We start from the raw sequence: 18,117 nt of genomic DNA on the forward strand, positions 1-18,117 counted from the left end.
CGCCGCAGGAGGCGTGTTTTCTCTGCTCGCCGCAGCAGGCGGCGGCTTCATGATGTCACAGATGATGGAAGTGGGCTGTTAAAAGTCGAGGTTTAAGTGCTGAGAGAACGACCCAACACAAACACCTTCCTTCACTTTCGTCCTTATTTTGACTCCGCCCTCTATCACCCCTCTTTCCTTTCTTTTCTTACCGTCTGCTCGGCTCTTAGAATAATAAAGACATTCTACTTAGAATAAACCTGTTCATTCATGGCGCTCCGCTCTCATCGGTCACGGAACGCCGCTGCCGTCTGACCCGAGACGTCTCCGCGTTCAGTGTGGGATGAAGATCCACAGAAAACCGGAGAGAGAAGAAAGAAGGTGACATTCTCGCTTTCTTCGGTGAATAATACAGCAACATGAAACCTGCCCCCCCCCCACCCCCCCACCCTACAGATGCAATCTGCGGATTCTTCAGGAGTTCTTATCTCCGTCTGCAGGACCCCCACTTTCCGATAATACTGTGAGGGTATTTGTTGATTTTACATTCACTGTTATCAGACTCCGGCACCCTGGATCTGATCAATCCATTCCATCCCATAAACAGGGATCCTCTCCCGGGGGGTCTGGATGTTAATGGTCTGATGTCGCTTTCACACCTGCCCAAACGAAGCGGACTATCCGAGGAAACGAACTCTGGTCCGTTCATTAACAAGCCTGTCATCTTCCCGCTGTCACGGCAACCAGAGAAGGGAAGCAGCCATCATTGTTAAATGTCATAATTAGTCACCTCTTGGGCGTGTCATTGTCATGAATAATTAATTCAGCCGGGCCCACCAAAGGGGTTGAACCCCGAGACCCGCCGTTCTGCGTAACGTCTCAATGTCTTACAGCTCACCTGACTCCCATTGCTCTCGTCACGAATATGCAAAAATGTTCATGCTAATGCGACGCTAACGTGAAGCTAACGCCGTGGAGGTAGCTATGGTTTTACTATGGTTACCATAGAAACGACAGGCCATGCTAGCTTGTTTGTGTCTTTATGGATGTCCGGCTTCACTGAATGTGAATTTATGTATTCAGCTGCCTTCTTTCCACGTCTTTAAATATATTTATATATATATATCTGAATGAGGTTTGAATAAATTATTGGTGAATGCTCCGCCTCCGCGCAGTCTTTAAAACGTTCCGCGGGTCTCCGTCTGGACTCAATGAGCCGTGGGATGTTTCATAGTTTGAAACTTTATCTGGAAAAGAGACAAGCTCTCAGAATATGATAAATTACTGCTGGTTCCAGCTTTAATAGTTCCTCCATGGGGTGTAGGTGAGCTCCAAATGAGCCGGTCAGAAACATTCCGGAAATGACGGGGCGGTTCGGAAGGCTGGCAGAGCGGATGCGAGGAGCTCCTGCTCCTTGAAACGCCTCAGCAGGAGAGCAGTTTGAATAAAAACAGAGCGTCGAACACAAACTGTCCCAAGACGAAATCAAATCACGTCGTCACTGGCAGGGTTAGCAATAAGGATATCGACATGATCGGTTCCTATTAGAACCGATCAGTCACACGGCAGAAGCACATCTAGAATAACTGTGTCTAATTTATCGTCTGCTTGAACTGTAATTAAAGAAGATTCAGTAATCGATCAGAGCGTAGCGTCATCGCTTAGCGTCATCGCTAAGGCTCCGGAAAACAAACGGCTTGGGAGGAGGAAGGAGAACCGGCGATTCTAGATCTCTGGAACGTCTGAGAGAGGAGCGAACGGGAGGAGGAGGAGGAGGAGGAGGAGGAGAAACCGTCCAGGAAGAAGACGGCAGATAAAATGTTTTATCTACAATTTTTGTGTTCTTTGTTTTTCTTGTATGAAGAATGTGAAACAGACTCAGGAAAGGTTTCCCAGAACCAGAAGCACAAGCTGCTGCTCCAATCAGACGCAGATCTGATGGGTTGGCCCCGCCCATGTACAACCTCTCCACCGTCGTTTTTGCATAATGAGGTTAAATGTAAACATTAAGGAATGCCGGTTTCCTGTTAAAGCCCCGGTGGTCGTTATGTAACCCTACAGATCAACCAACCAACCAACCAACCAACCAACCAACCAGCTAACTAGCTAGCTAACTGACTGACTAATTATCTAACTAACCAACCAACCACCAGCCAACCAACCAACCAACCAACCAACCAGCCAGCCAACTAACCAATCAGGCAGCCAACCCACCAACCAACCAACCAACCAACCAACCAACCAACTAACCAACCAACAAACCAGCCAACCAACTAACCAACCAACCAACCGAGTCTTCTTCCCCCAACGAACCCCCTCTGGATCCAGGGCGTGGAACTTACTTGAGGACATGCGTGGAGCCGTTGATCTGCGTTGCCGTGCAGGGCGCGCCGGAGCCCAGGATGGACGGCCTGCGGTACCTCTTCCTCCCGCAGCACAAGATGATGAGGAAGGCACGCCGGAAGGACTTGTTGAGGAAGGCGTAGAGGATGGGGTTCAGCATGGAGTTGATGTAGCCCAGCCACAAGCAGGCCGCCCACAGCTGCTCGGGCACCGTGTAGTCTATGAAGGGGTCCACCACGTTCGTGATGAAGAACGGCGCCCAGCAGAGGCAGAAGCATCCCATAATGATGCACAGAGTCTTCGCCGCCTTGGTTTCTGTCCGCATCCGGTGGTTCCTCTGGTGGTCGGCGGAGTCCGACGCCGCGCCGGCCCCGGCTCCCCCCGCCCGCTGCAGCACGCCGATCTGCAGGGCGTGCGCCCGGGCGGTGACGTAGATCCTCTGGTAGGCCAGCACCATGAGGAGCAGAGGGATGTAGAACGCCACCACGGAGCAGGTGAGGGCGTACGGCTTGTTCACCATGAAGACGCAGGATGTGGAGTTGCTGCCCTCGCTGTGGCGCCGCTGCTCGATCTGAAGGACGAGAGAGAAGGCAGAGCGGGGTGAGGACGGCCGATGAAACACTGGGTGGGTGATTTCCCACGGCGTTTAAACGCACCACAATCTACGGGTGGGCTGGGAAGGCACTCAGAGAGCACAGACCTCCCCCAAGCAGCTCGCTTCCCTCCTAACTGGATCCACACCGTCCACACGGTGATCTGGATCAGCACCAGAAGGTTCTAATCCATAAATGGGGTTAATGTTAAAATGTAATATTTGTTCCTGACCTGGTTCTGGATCAGAACCAGAAGAACACTGAAGAACAGGTAGCGATGGGATGAAGGGCATTGATCCGTGATGCAGACAGAGAGCATCCCTGTCACCGATGCTTCATCCTCAGAGAGGAGGAGGAGGAGGACGAAGCTCCTGAATTAAATCATCATGGCTGGTGGAATAAAGTGTTTCCTCCAGGAACCGCCTGAACTCTGGTTGTTTGGCTGCTCTGAGCCCGAAATGACGGATGCTCAGAATATTCAGCAGCTCTAATGAGACCCGAGGAGACGCCTCCACCTCAGCAGCGTGTGTGTGTGTGTGTGTGTGTGGTAAAAGGTAACAACAGGCTTTTCAAAACAAAGCTGCTTCAAAATAAAAGCCCAGGAAGGAGGAAACAAAAACCAACAACAAGCAAAGCGAAAATAAAGCTTCGCTAACAAATTGATTGATTATGCACGCACGCACGCACGCACGCACACACTGGAGCACTCACGAGGTGATCGATGCCGATGCTGTTCCAGCCCTGCATGATGGGCAGGAAGGAGATGAAGGTCGGGATGACCCAGCAGCCTCCGATCATCAGGGCGACTCTCATGGGCGTCATTTTGTTCTGGTAGACCAGCGGCTGGCAGCAGATGGCGTAATACCTGCACACAGAGGTGAGCGGTGAGCCAACCAATCAGCTCGCTCCAAGCTGGAAGCCAAACGCAGCTTAAATCCTCACAAAGCGTCGTACGATGGGATGCTTCTCGTCGCTCCCGAGTTTTCCAAGCAAACCTGAAGGCACCACGAGCGGCTTTCAAGGCTAGTTTCATCGCCGGTAAGGAGCTCGCCGCTACCCGCTAAGAACGTTCACAATGCTAACCGCTAATGTCGCCCTCTCTTTTGGGCCTTTTGTTCTTGGCACACACACACACACACACACACACACATACGTTCTGTCTGATGTTCTGTCTGATGTGTGTGTGTGTCGTCAAGGCCAAGTGTTTTTATTTTTATTTACATACCAGCTTTATGCCGTGTCTTATTTATCAATCTTTTGGTTTTTTTATCTGCTTTAAATTCAAACGTCATTTTTTATTGACTTCCTGTTTGCGCTCTGAGACCTGCTCCTCCATGTTGTTGATCTTGTTTGTGTGTTTATTTCCTGCGTTTAAATCTCACCTGTTTATTCCAGCTTCTTCCTGCTCATAGTTTAAATTCCACACGGTTTGAAGAAGAGTCTGAACAGTCCTGATCCTGATCCTGATCCTGATCCTGATCCTGATCCGAAACGGTGAACCCTGGTCCTGTGAGGTTTGTTTATATTTAAATCATTTTAGGATGAACTTCCTCTGACTTTTTAACCCTCTCCTCTCCGGCCCAATCTGACTGTCGCTGCCGATGCTTTTCCGGTCCCGCCTCATTACCTGCTGTTTGGAGTGGATGTGTGTGTGAGTGTGTGTGTGTGTGTGTGTGTGTGAGTGTGTGTGTGTGAGTGTGTGGTCTGCATGCGCTGTGGCATTAAAAAAGGTCAAGACACACTCCTCATTCAAATCACACAAATAGTCACGAGTGAAAAGGTTGCAAAAGGGTTTCTGTAAGTGCACACACGCACACACACACACACACACGTGCGCACGTATTAACCTGGTGTAGATTAAAAGCAGACGGAGCGTGATCCGAGCGCTCTAAATGGTCCCTGCTCCTTTTGGATGGAAAAACATTTCTGTTTATTCCTGACATTTTTCTTCAGACATTATTTACATGTTCTGTTTCTGGAACCGCCAAACAATCGCACATTGCTGAAAGACGTTCCATCTCAGAGCAGACAGACTAACTGGAATGAAGCCGTCGCGTCTGATCAGGACGCCCCGGCCTTCCTCGGAGTAAATCTGCTCCACGGAGCGCCGCTGCCGCTGCTTCTTCTTCTACTGGATCTGATAAAGCGGCTCGCTGATTGACAGAATTGCAGAGGAACGCAATTTAGTTTGTCAGAAATGCCTCTGGGAGCTGCCATCAACAATCTGAGCAGCATTAAGGTTCATCAGAGGAAATAATCCCTGCACAAATATCACGCCATCCACGACAAAGAGAGCAATAAGCTCCAGCGGGAGCAGGAGGAGGAGGAGGAGGAAGCTGCAGCCGACACCAGAATGAAATAAAATCGAGTTTGTCTCAGAAAAGTGCACAGATGAGCGTCTGACAAACACACGGGAGTCAGCGGGTCATGTGACCTGTGATGACTCATCAGGTCAGCTCCTCCTCTCACACAGGCAGGTTCAGTCATGTGAAAGGCTGAATGTTTCTGATGCCCCCCCCCGATGGCCCTTTCTGTCCCCGTCTTCGCCTGTCTGTAATGTCTTACGATGATTCTTCTGATCTTCGTCCACGCCGCCGCGTGCCGCTCGGTGAAACGTGCTTTCATTGATGCTCCTTCCTCCGGTACGCGTGCTCGTCTTTCTCTACCTCCCATCTTCTCCCGCTCCACCGTCCCCATCGTCTCGCCCCTCGTCTTTGTGGCGAAACACCCTCCTTGTGCCGTTTGGTTCATTTCCGTTCCTCCCGTTTCGGCGTCTCCAGCTTGCATGAATGCGAATCGTTCTCCTGCAGCTGTTCACTTCTATTCTGTGTTCTCTCGCTTTTCTCCTCCGTTTCCCCTTCTTTTTTCTCACCGTTCATCCCTTTTCTTTCCCTGGTTCTGTCGCTTACACAAACCCGGCGCCGGAGGCAGCAGCTGCTTCTCTTCCGCTTTCAGCTCGACGCCGTTTCACTGCTGCTTTTTCTAGAAAGCATTTGTTTTCGGGAAGGCACACAGGAGCATCGACAGCACTGCTGTTCCCGCGGGGGGGGCCGGACTGGGGCCTCTGAGGCAGGACAGCTCGAGCGGTTCTGCTGTGACGGGCTCAGGCCGGTGTCAGGTTTCAGCTCCTTCACTGAATTAATTCAGATTAAACAAATTCCGGCCACGACAGTTCCAGAATTTTAGATGAGTCTCGGGAGAGAGATGCGGTGGCTCACCTTGAATCGCCGCCGCGGCGAGCTAACAGATGCTAACCGTAGCAGCAGCAAGGTGAGGTAAAGGTGGCGCCATGCCTCTGGTCGATCGGACTCGTTGAAGCCCGGGAGAAGGACGCACAGAAACTATTCAAGGTTGGACTCCACTCCGCTGTCACGGTGACGGATGGGAAGCTCAACTCTCCGCCTCCACGGCGCCGCTACATCGATGGAGCGTTCGGTCCCATCGTGTGAAACGCCGTTTCATCGGGTGCTAGCAGCACCTAGCTAGCTAGCAGGCACCTGTGGCATTGTATTTAAATCCTGAGACATGACGCGTCATTTTAAACAGCCTTGATTTTTTTTGTATATTGCAAAGGGCGGGATCTGCGGGGTGGCGTCTACAGGAGACGTGATGCCATTTACCCGGGACGGGGGGGGCAGGTAATGAGGCGTTCCAGGATGCAGAGGCAGCTGCAGAATTCAATGAAGAGCCCATTTCCTGCTTCACACTTGCTGAGCTGAGCATCTTTCGTCTCGTGTTCGTGGCGTCGACGCCAGACAAACGCGTTCCTGCACGCAAAAGCGATCGCGGCCATCAATGAGCCGAGGTCCGACGCGATAAACAGCAAAGATCCGGGATAACGGGACAATGCCGCCGTGGGCGGGGCCAAAAGGCCTCCGCGTTGCTCTGCCTGCTAAAGTTCTGAAGCTGTCAGAAACGTCAAAGGCTACAAGCTCTGGAGCTGCAGCACCGCCGCATTATTGGGGAGTCGGTGAACACAAATGGGTTTTGCGAGACGGCGATAAGGCTGCGGCTGCTGTCGGGTCGAGGTGGCGTTTAATCCAGCCGTCGGCGCGATAAGGCTCCCGCCGTCCCGGGCTGCCGCCCTGAGGAACGACACACGCCCAGGAGCCGGTCGTACATCCTCAAACAATCACAGCTATCTGATCCGTGCTCAACCCAGTGCCGAACGTATCTGAGGCGGTACCGGGTCACGACGGGTCCTGGACTCTGATGAGGATCCTGATCCTGCAACAGACCGTCTCCCGGGGGGGGGGGGGTCAGGTCTCTGACACAAGCAACGGGTTTTAAGGACCGTGTTCAGCGACGGGAAGATGAAGTATGGATGAGCAGATTAGCGCTGCTTCATCAGTTATGCTGGCGTCAGGTTGCCATGGTGAGGAGCAAGCTGAGCTCCAGGTTGACTCTGGATCTACATTCCATCCCGCATCTGCGGCCGCGCCTTCTGGGTCGAGACAGGAAAAAGGAAATTAGCCTCCTCCGTCGGGCGGATGGGTTCTAGGAAACGGGGCGAGGAACGCTAATCCAGAACCAGCTGGGGAGAGAGATTACGGCTCATCTAGTCCGGGGACAAAGCAGAAGGAACCGGCTAAAGTGTTAGCCAGCAAGCTAGCGACTGTAGATAGCGACTGGGCTGGGGAGGAGAGCAAACTAACCGACTCCATTCCTTTCTGTCCTTTCGTTTTGTCCCGCAGCGCATGAAGGCACCGTGGAACTATTCCTCGGAGCAAACCCCTACCCCGCATGTATAATTCATATCGCCTGAGCCCGCCCCCTCCTGAACAGCACAATGCACTCTGGGAGCCTGAATGCTCGCTTTCACTTTCAGCGCTTTGTGTTCTGGAGCGCTTCATTCCTCCTCCTCGGTGCTGAAATGAAATCCACCCGTCTGGATGCAGAGGCGATAAAAGGAATTTATCCATCCCCACACAACTCGGTCCGGAAGCCCCCCCCCCTCCAGTTAATACCGGGCCGATCATAACAAACGGGATTGCTTCGGGTGGCGTGGAACTTGCCTAAAGACCCTCAGCCACAAGAGACGAGGACACCCGAGGGAATCTCGGGAGGCTGATTCAGTCGCTAAATCTCCTCCCCGACCCGGTTACAGGAGCGACAGCGCCGGGTCGAGGCCCCGCGCCTCCTCAGAACTTTTCACCGCAGTCACTCAAGGTGAACGTTAAACGGTAAAAATGATCTATAGGTGCAAATCACGAGTTCCAGTCTGCCCGGCGGAGCCCGAGATGGACCGAAAGGTGAACTGCAGATAAACTCACCAGAACCGAAATGTCTCACCTGTCCAAGGCGATGCAGCACAGGTGCAGGATGGACGCCGTGGTCAGCAGGACGTCCAGCGAGGTCCGGACCAGGCAGAAGGTCTCCCCGTAGATCCAGTGCTGGTGGACCAGCTCGATGGCACCAAAGGGCATCACCAGCACCGACACCAGCAGGTCCGCAAACGCCAGAGACACGATAAAGTAGTTGGTCTTGATTTTCCTGGTGGAGGGAAAGACTTCCTGTCAGCGGTTGGACACGGGGCTTTGTCTTCTTCGCTGATGATGTGACGCTTTATCTCTCTTTAATCACTTCCTGTCTGGGTTCTGTCTTTCGTTGCTTTGGCAAAATGAAGACGTTGAACGCCATCGGGCCCCGGTCTAAGGCAGGACACTTTCAGCGTGTCGGTCCGTCGTCCCGCGACAGACGCGTCGCAAATAGATCTCAGGACGACGAGACGGAAAGAAGAGCGAACATCAATCTTTCCAGGCGGCGGAGAGGAAGGATGACAGGAAGAGACGAGGAAAGTCATCTGGTCCTCGACTCGGAAGCACAAGCGTCAATAAAAACACAGGTTGAAGTCGACTGAGGTGAAAGAGGGGAGCCGAGGGGCGGATCCCCCTGATGGAGGCGGAGTCTTTCACAACACGCCAGCATCGTTTTATTAGGAAGCGCCTTCACAGATGTCTTCCTGTCGTTGAACTCAAGACATTCAATTTAATTCTGCATTTTAATCATTCTTTTCGAGCGCAGGTCCGACTACGATCGTGATACGACAAATAGAGGCGGAGCTTGTCGACATTTGCCATCTTGATGGACAGCTGATCCGCCCAACAGCTGGTTAGCTAACCGGTCGCTAACCAGCTGCTGGCCTGTTTGCTGCTCACTCTGGAATATAAATAGCTTCAGTGAGAGGAATCCAAACAGCGCCTCAAAACACGCCGTTAGCGCCATAAAACATGCCGTTAGCGTCTTAAAGCACGCAGTTAGCGCCAGAAAACACACCACTGGCCACACGGATACACCACACTGACCTCGCTGGCACACGCCGCCGTGACACACACACACACACACGCAGAAGTGCTGGCTGTAATCCAGAGGCGTTTAAAAACCATCAGAGTGGGAGGCGTGTGTTTAGGTGCGCTGACATATTGTGTTTAGCCTAAAGCGCTAAGAATAAATAAACTCCAGTAAAAGTGATTGTGTTACCACGAGGTTGGTGTAGCAGGACACAATGAGCCTCAATGAGGAAGATGAGAGGATGAAGATGAAGAGACGGGTTTGACAAAACAACCATGTTACAAGAAAGAAGATTAGAATCCGCCGTTGACCGTGGCGAAGGTCGAGACGATGCTGGAGCCAAACAAGCCGTCGTTTGAGGCTCGCTTTGTCTCCAGCTGTTGAAAATGGAAATCAAGCGACCCCCCCAGGGAAGAGAGCAACGACGCCACGCTAGCGTGAGCGGCTAAACGAGGGTTTTCCTTTTCAAATGTCGCCCGAGGCCACAAACGCTCACGGTCTAATTTTGAGTAAAGCAAATGTCGAGCTTGATTAAAGCTTCAGAGCTCATTGTGTTAACATTTACTGATGCAATAACCGCACCCAATAACCAGATTTATTTATTTCTAGTGTTTTTTTTGTCTGCTTATTTTCCGTCAGCTGATCCGGATGAAAGCAGCTCGATGAAGCACAAATGTCAGATTGCATCGATATTAGATGAACCTTCAGAGCGAGCCGCCGTTTGCTGCTCGGGATGCTTCGCTATCGATCGATCATGCAGGGAATCTCAGCAGCATCGCTTTGTGCACCGAAGTTCAGGAGCAAGCAGAGATAGATGCAAATGAACCCCCAAGTCATTCATTTTAGCAGGGCTACAGGTGGACCCGACCCCCGACCCCCGACCCCGAGGACCCCAGGGTTTAAAGTGAGACATGGGTTAACGACAGCAAAGCTCAAAAGTAACAGGGAGGCATCTGGAGCCTCCACAAAAGAATAGATTGTTCCAATTAAAGTAATCAGATTACTCCGTGTCCAGTTCAGAGCTGCTGATTAACTTGTTTGCAGAGGAAGAACCAGGAAGCGGCCGCTCAGATGGACCCGACGGCCGCTGATGGGTCTGCCCAGCTGTAACAGCGCCACCAGCCTGCAGTCCATGCACGTTACACAGTGTCCAGTATAAACAGAGTGTGTGTGTGCGTGCATGTCTGGCAGCTTTCTCCCTCTCTCGCTGTAGACGTGACGCGATTGGTCCAGACCGCCCCCCCATCTCTCATAATGATAAAACATCAACGATGCTAACGGTTAGCGTGCGTCGTCCAGACTTTGCCTTTTCACACTTGACGTGATGCGAAGTGAGAGACGGAGGACGATGCATCGGAAATGGAAAAACACTCCCACCAGAGCGGAGAATCGATCGATGACTCCGACTCCGCCGACGCGGTTGGCTTCGAATTAAAAACTTTTAGCATTCTTCAGATTTGTATTCATCCAGATCCATCCAGCAGTTTTTCCTGTAATCCTGCTAACAAACAGGAAAACACGTCTGCTTGTGTTTGATAAAATGTCACCAAGAAACATTAAAAACATCAAACACTCAATCGGTTCCTCCGTCTTTTAGTGAAACGTGTCAAAGGGGGAATTGCGGCGCTAGCGGAGGGACACGGCGAGGAGAAACAAATATGATGCGTCACGGTTCGTCCTCAGGGAGCAGGAGTCACAGCGGTGACTTTGGCACTCGGTGTTCTTAAACACACACACACACACCTACACACACACACACACACCTACACACGCACACACGCACATGCACGCACACACATCTCATGCCGTTCTGGGACAGAAGTCACCCTGAGCTCTTCAGTGTCAAGACGGAAAGAGATGGAGAGGGAGAAAAGGCAAAAAGAGAGGAAGAGGAGGGTGTGAATTATCGGGGGGGGGGGGGGGCGGCAGCGTCCACGTGAGCGTCCGTCCTCGGGACGACCGTGCAGAGGACTCGGGCTCGGAGCAATTTCACCGCCGTTCTCTCGCTCCACTTCTCTCTGAGAACATCCTTCCATCGTTTCAGGAGGAGGAACATTCTTTATTGACCAACCCCCCCCCCCCCCCCCCCCACCAGCCAACGAAACCGCTGAGGGGTTACTTCCAGTGAGGGTTCATGAGATGTTTGGACCGGGAGGGAAGAATTAACCCTGTCAGTCAGGGAAATTAGACTAAGCTGTTCCTGTGTGATCCGGGTCAATCAATAGCTGATCAATATTAGATCAATCCCTAAGAAGCAGCGCTCCAGCCCACCTGAGTTGTCTGTCCCTGCAGACGGCCACCATGACCAGCATGTTCCCCAGGATGCTCATCAGCATGACCAGAGACAGGAAGCAGATCAGGGCCAGCCGCTTTGGCACGCTGTCGCTATGGAAACAGAAAACAAGACACGACAACAACAACACGTCAGTGGAGATCTGCAGAGTCCACATTGCACAGACCGGCGCGGCGGGGAGGCGGGGTTCCGATACGAAAATCGATCAATCGAACTCTGTAATAACGGCGAGGTTTCTCCTCCGTCTCCGTCGTTAGCAACAAGGACGCCGCGTGGACGCCGCGTGGACGCCGCGTGGACGCCGCGTGGACGTTCCCCCGTCTGCTCCTCCATCCGGAGCAGTGAAACGGGGGTATGATGTTTCCACAGGGTGTCGTTTGTGCGATCCACGACGGGGAGATTTAAAAAGAAGGAGACGAAAACCACCCGGAAGCAGCTTCAACGGAACGTCTCAAGGAGCTGGTGTGATGCATGAAACAGAGGCCCCGCCCCCTGTGGTTTAACGGCCCTCTGAAACTGACTCGCTTCAGCCGGGACCTACAGGAATCGCCCGGAACGTCGCGGCCTCTCCTACTTGAAGGCTCATTTGCCCTGCAGGTCTAGAGTCAACATGCTGATGCTAACGTAGCTACCACTAGGGAACATGCCGCCTACCTGCCGAGTAATTTCCCGTCTGAAGTTCGGAGGGAGGCGAAAGCGACGGCGTTCAAACGAGGGCTGATCCCTGATCAAAGGAGCCGACGCTCCGATCACGTGAAATGGGAACGCCGACAGGATGTTGTTAAAAGGCACCGAAAGCACTCAGCCGGGCCTCGGCGGCAGCGCGCTAATCTTCTTTCATCTTGACTTCTTCAGCGCGGTCTGACCTTTCACTAAACGAGACGCCGACGTGCGCTTTGACGTGCGCTTTGACGAGGCGGGGGGGTTCCTCAGGGAGCTGGCTCATCCTAATCATCCGAATCATCTCTATTCATCCGCCCTGCTGCTCAGAAACGAGCGTCCGTCTCACGACCCGTCCACTTGGCGGTACTTGCAGGAGGAGCGCGTTTCCTCCCAATGGCGGCGGCGTCTTGTGCTAATCGGCTAAATCGTGTTGGAGAGACGACACGCCGGGAAGCTTTGATCTGCAGCCGACATGAAATCAGGAAATGCTCTCAGACGTCCGTTAAGGAGCCGCAAACCCACAGATGAAGAGATCGGGACGCGAACCGAAAGGCTCCAACGGCCGAAGAGGAGAGACGTCTATCGGGCTTCCTTCTGTAGCGCCATCGTTTTGCACCGTGTGGAGAACCGGCGCCATTCCTGCGGGTAGAAATCAAAATGGAACCCGCCTGACTTTTACACTGACTTTTGTTTTTTTGGCGCCCGCTGGTGGCCTCAGCAGGAATCTCCGATCGGGCCCAGTGGCTGTCGGGCACCGGCGTTCCCGCTCAGCTGATACAGACGAGCCCGCTATTATTCCGATCGGCGCCGGTTGCCATCCGAAGTGGCATCCAACGCTGCTTCCCGGCGTCACAAACAAGGAACGCTGTGCCGGAAGGGAAGGCTGGGTCGGTCGGGGACGATTCCTCTGCCGGCTGGAACAACGAGGCGGCGAAAGCGAACGCCGACAAAGGAGAACGACAACGTCTGAACGAGAAAACACGAATCGGGTGCAGCGGGAGCATCCGACCGGGCCGATAAATCAACGACGAGCGGTCTCGATGATGACATTTCTGGAGCACCTGCCTGGACGGCCATCTCTAGCCATCTCAGCTAAGCATAACCGTCGGATCATCAGGATCCTTCGTCTCACAGGACAGGATGATTCGAAGCCCCATCGATGGAAACATTCTGGATTCTACGGCTCGTCCGCCCACGAGAAGATTGAAAACTTCTGGATTCACAGCTGCCATTTCTCACTAAAGCTTCACTCCAGTATAAATCATCTGTTCCGCTTAACGAAATGAAGACGACGCGGCTTTCTGACAGCGTAAATGAGTTCTGGAGCAGGAATATCTGAGCCCGACTCGGGCTGGAGGAACTCATCAGCGCCGCCGGGACGGTCAGCCCGTCGGCTAATGATGCGTGACCGACGGCTCGGCTAAGGAGGGACAGGAAGTGCCTGCAGAGCGCGCGCGCACACACACACACACACACAGAGGGGCAGCTGGAAACACCAAATATGGTGCTTCAGGTAAGAGATGCTTCCTGGTCCGGTCCCGGCGCTGCACCTGCGTCCCTCGTGATTGAGGCTTTGCTGATTTGAATATTCACGCAGCCCGTTTGTTGTGACGGACCCTGAATTCGACCTCGACCCCGTATCCCGCCTGAGCCCGGAGGATAAACGCCAGGAGAGATTCACAGACACTCGTATTTGCCGTCGGCGTAATTGGCAGGTAAACGTTTGCTTGAGTTTTTAGGAACGCCTCCCTCGCCTGAAGACCCCCCGGGGAAATACGAGCCGTTGCATCCTCACATCCGTTCGGGTTGCCTGGCAACACGTTTTCACCGAGTGTAAATATCTTTTGTTCGGAGAGACCCTTGGACCGTTGTGGCGATCGGAGAAGGAAAGCCGATAATTAGACTCAAAGTTCTCGCCGTTTGCCGGGAGTAATTACAGCTGCAGCCGTCGGAGGAGCGGGATCCACCCGAGCCCGTCTGGATCCACCCGAGTCCGTCTGGATCCACCCGAGCCCGTCTGGATCCACCCGAGTCCGTCTGGATCCTTCCGTGTCCGTCTGGATCCTTCCGAGTCCGTCTGGATCCAATCCGAGCCCGTCTGGATCCTTCCGAGCCCGTCTGGATCCATCGGAATCCGTCTGGATCCTTCCGAGCCCGTCTGGATCCTTCCGAGCCCGTCTGGATCCTTCCGTGTCCGTCTGGATCCTTCTGAGTCCGTCTGGATCGCTGCTGCAGGCAATTAGACGCCGGAATGCAAACACAGCTCAGCTCCAAACCGACTCGCAACAACCTCTCGGCTTTTATTTACCGTTCGTGATTAATTAAATTCTGAAAAAGGTTTTTTTTTCTCTGGAAGTGCCTCTTGGGGACGATTTAAAGGGGCTAAAACGCAACACGAGGAGACGTTTGCGTAAACAAAGGGAAGGTTTTCTGGGAATGTACGTTTTAATAGCCTTCGTGGTCGCGGCGTGCAGATACCGCATCACTTCCTGTTTGGGCGAGGAAGCCGGTTCCTTTGTTTGTTTGTTGTTTGTCGTTAATGACTTTGAGAGGGACCCGGATCACCATCAGCATCCGACGTGGTCCCAGAGTCCAGGTGTCACATGATGAGGGTCGGCCCATCACGGGGCGGGATGCTAGCGTCGGGTGCTAGCTGCTCATTAGCTTCTGATTGTCGCACATTGTTGACACACAATGCTACCAACCAGGCTCCATTCAGAGAATTAGATCTCATTCCAGCACACGAACGTTAGCGGATGTGCTAACAGCTTTAGCCTGCCGGGATCCGACGCTGCCAGAGTGAAATCCCCGACAGAGAATTGTTCGAGGCTCGCTCTGCACGTCTGGGGATTTACGGAGAATCGTGTTTGTGAGCGCAAAGCCTCTGCTCGGGGACGAACGCCTGCAGAACCTCCCGAGATCCGGTCTGAGTGCTCCATTAAGGGCGTTTAGCGCCGAATCCTGCGGTCGCTGGCATCAGGAGTCCGTGAGACGGTAGAAATGGAAACGCGAACCAGAACAAACGGGGAAGAGGCGGAGCGGCGTCTCTACGACCGACCCGCTCCGACAGCGCCGGCCTTACTCCGGGCAACGAGACCGAAGGTCAGACAAAGGTCAACCGGTGCCGTTCTCCGGGGCCTTTGAACCCGTGTCATCAGTCTCACCTTTCCGCAGTAAGACACAAACCGCACCTGCTCTAAACGCTGAAACGCCAAACGCAAACTCGGGGCCGTTTGCTTCTCATTAGCGCGGCACTTTGGTTCGCCCTCTCTGGTTGAAGAGACTTTGTTCCTCTGGTTGCCTGGTTACCGTGAAGTCAGTGAAGGAGACGCTGAGATTCATGAAGCATCCTCTTCATCACTATCTCGTTCCTTTAGACACACCAAAGTAAAGAAACTAATATCTGATGCTATTTTTCTGGTGTTGGCTCCGCCCCCCTGAGCCACGCAGGTGAGAAACAGAGCAGGTGAGTCAGAAAGCGGCTGATCCCTCTGCCGGACTTTCTAATGAGCTCCTACATTTATGCATAAAGTAATTAAATACACTATTTCATTAGCATAAACCGCACTTCTGCATCCTAATTGGGCGGAATAAAAACGATGATCCCTAAAATTCATCACTCCTGTCCCCGATCGAGCAGAAATAGAGCTGCGACTGATAACCGATGATCCTCGGTTCGCCGAGTCTCGGTCCTAGTCGCAAAGACTCGTCGGCCGTCGGTCGACTTCCGTCAGAATAAAGGAAGCGCCGCTGAAACCGGCGCCGGCGCCGTCACCTCGGCCCGTCCGTCCCGCGTTCGGCACCCTCGACACGACTTTCTCTCTCTCGTGCTGACACAGCGCGGAACGTTCGACACACTTTAAATATTTATTTGCGGTTTTTGTCCTTTCCACGACGACAGAATTCAATTTGCTTCGCCTTGGAGACGCGCGTCTGCTGCTGCCTCGAGGCGAAAGCGCAACCTCAGAATAAATCACGGGGACGCGTGACCTTTGAGGGAGCGCGGCGTCCAACGACCTCGTTTGCATCCGGGGACGGCGGTTCGGAGGAGGCCTGCGGCGTCCGTCTAGCGTTTCGTCCCGTTCCATGTAATCGAAGAGCGGGGATCTTCTTCCTGGTGGGGACGTCTCCAGGAAACACTTCGGATGCTTCCTCCTCGCTGGACAGGAAACGGCCGCCGAGGGATTCGGTTCACGGTGCTGCCGGAAAGAGGAGCCGCAGAAAGCGGCGCCGCTTTTATCCTCCGGACACGAAAGCAACGGGGCGGAACCGTTTCATGAACCCGTTGGCCTGGCCTCCAGTCCAGCGTCTGTGGGACGGACTGGAGACGTGGAGGACGCCGGCACACCTTTAGAAGTCCGGAGGAGTCCGGGCCTCGTCAGAACATCAGGAGGCGGTTCTGTTCCGGTCGACCGGGGCAGGCAGCGGCAGGAATCCATCGATGCTAGTTCATCCAGCTAGCGTCGAGTGAAAGCAGCGATTCCTCCAGCTCCAATCCAGAGGGAACGTTTGCCCAAGTGGGAGGCGGTTGCTTCACGTCTTGATTTGTGCGCCTCCTCTGCGCCTCCTGCAGCGGTAAACTCCCTCGTTTCCCTCTCCTGCTCCAGCAGCTGCAGCTTCATCAGGAGGAGGAGGCGGCAGCGAATAAAAGCACATCACAGAACCCGGAGCAAACGCAGACGCTGGAGGAGCCGTCGGCGGCCGGCGGGCTAAATCGCCTCGCCAGGTCTGAACGGAAACACGGTTTAAAGGAGCCATTAAACGCACCCAGGAGATTCCGACGGCGTCCACTCAGATCCCGCTCAGCGGGAGCGGAACGCACGCTTGTTTCTCGCCGCCTCGGCGTTCTCCTGAAAGCGCCATCTTGGTTTTATTCTGTGTGAATGGAGGGTTTCCGATTGAGATTAAATAAACGGCTGCCGAATAAACTATGCGTTCTCCCGTTTCAGCGGCTGCCGAGTCGGCGCTCGTCAGCAGAGCCCGGATTAGCCGGCGAGTCGGGAGGACTCGGACGCCGGCGCTCCGGGAGAAAGACGACGATCCCAATGAACAGGTGGGTTCATTCTCACCTCTCACTGACCAGCTCCTCCATCGCCGGCATCTGGCCTGCAGCTCTGGCGTTCATGCGACCATAAAGGCGGAGACTTCCTGCAGACGGGGGGGGGGGGGGGGACAATTAGCACGTTAGCATCATTGAAATGAAGCGAGCTCATCCTGGTAAACTCCAGATCTGGACGCTGGACGGAGAGAGACTCTCCGTCAGGAAAAGGCTCTTCTTCTACGTCGCGGTTGTGATGTCATAGGTCTGATCCGTGACATCACGCTCACCTCATGACATCATGTTTTTCCCTCATGCTCCCAGTGCCTCTTTTTAATTCATGCCTTTCCTCCTTCTGACCCTGAGAAATGGATGCACTGAATAATTAAGGATTAAGGATTAAAGAAGCACTTCTAATAAAAAAAATAATCCATTACAGCCTCCGATTCTTCGTCTCTCTTATCTATAATTAGACAATAAATGCTGCGTCAGATTATCAATGGCATCCGGAGGCCTCACCTCTGATGACAGGAGTGAAAAAGATTATTAGGAGACATTTTATTTTAAAAAATGTCATTTTTATGACTCGACGTAAAGGGAAGTCCAGAGTTTAGAGGTCAAAGGTCATCCCGAGGTCGTCCTGGAACGGAGCGGTTCCGGGACGGGGAGCTGCAGCATTTTCACGCTCCGGTGATTCGGATCGGGTCCAAGTGGAAGAATGAAAACAAGATGCCCGTCCTGGAATCCATGGCAACGAGCGAAAAGCACCGTTTAGAGCTGGCAGGTCGTCAAGCGACAGGCGGGGGGCGCCGCGACTGGACGGAACATTCCCTTAAGAGGTTTATTAACGGCAGCGAGGAGGGAGGAGTCACGTCATAACACTTCAGCACGACTGCAAACACACGAGAACGCCGCCG

General features: G+C 53.4%; 1 protein-coding gene across 1 annotated transcript in view; it reads right to left on the minus strand.

Annotated features, from left to right (window-relative positions):
- Nucleotides 1-17,287, minus strand: part of htr4 (5-hydroxytryptamine receptor 4) — a 25,448-nt gene extending 8,161 nt beyond the window's left edge. Inside the window, exons 1-5 of the mRNA XM_068740378.1 lie at nucleotides 17,232-17,287; nucleotides 11,478-11,591; nucleotides 8,208-8,408; nucleotides 3,627-3,780; nucleotides 2,322-2,893 (exon numbers count right to left, since the gene is read on the minus strand). Coding sequence (XP_068596479.1) covers nucleotides 2,322-2,893; nucleotides 3,627-3,780; nucleotides 8,208-8,408; nucleotides 11,478-11,591; nucleotides 17,232-17,287 — 1,097 coding nt within the window. The remainder of the gene's footprint in view (nucleotides 1-2,321; nucleotides 2,894-3,626; nucleotides 3,781-8,207; nucleotides 8,409-11,477; nucleotides 11,592-17,231) is intronic.
- Nucleotides 17,288-18,117: the final 830 nt, after the last annotated feature.

Source organism: Brachionichthys hirsutus, chromosome 6 (assembly GCF_040956055.1).
Source record: "Brachionichthys hirsutus isolate HB-005 chromosome 6, CSIRO-AGI_Bhir_v1, whole genome shotgun sequence".
NCBI classification, from domain to species: domain Eukaryota; kingdom Metazoa; phylum Chordata; class Actinopteri; order Lophiiformes; family Brachionichthyidae; genus Brachionichthys; species Brachionichthys hirsutus.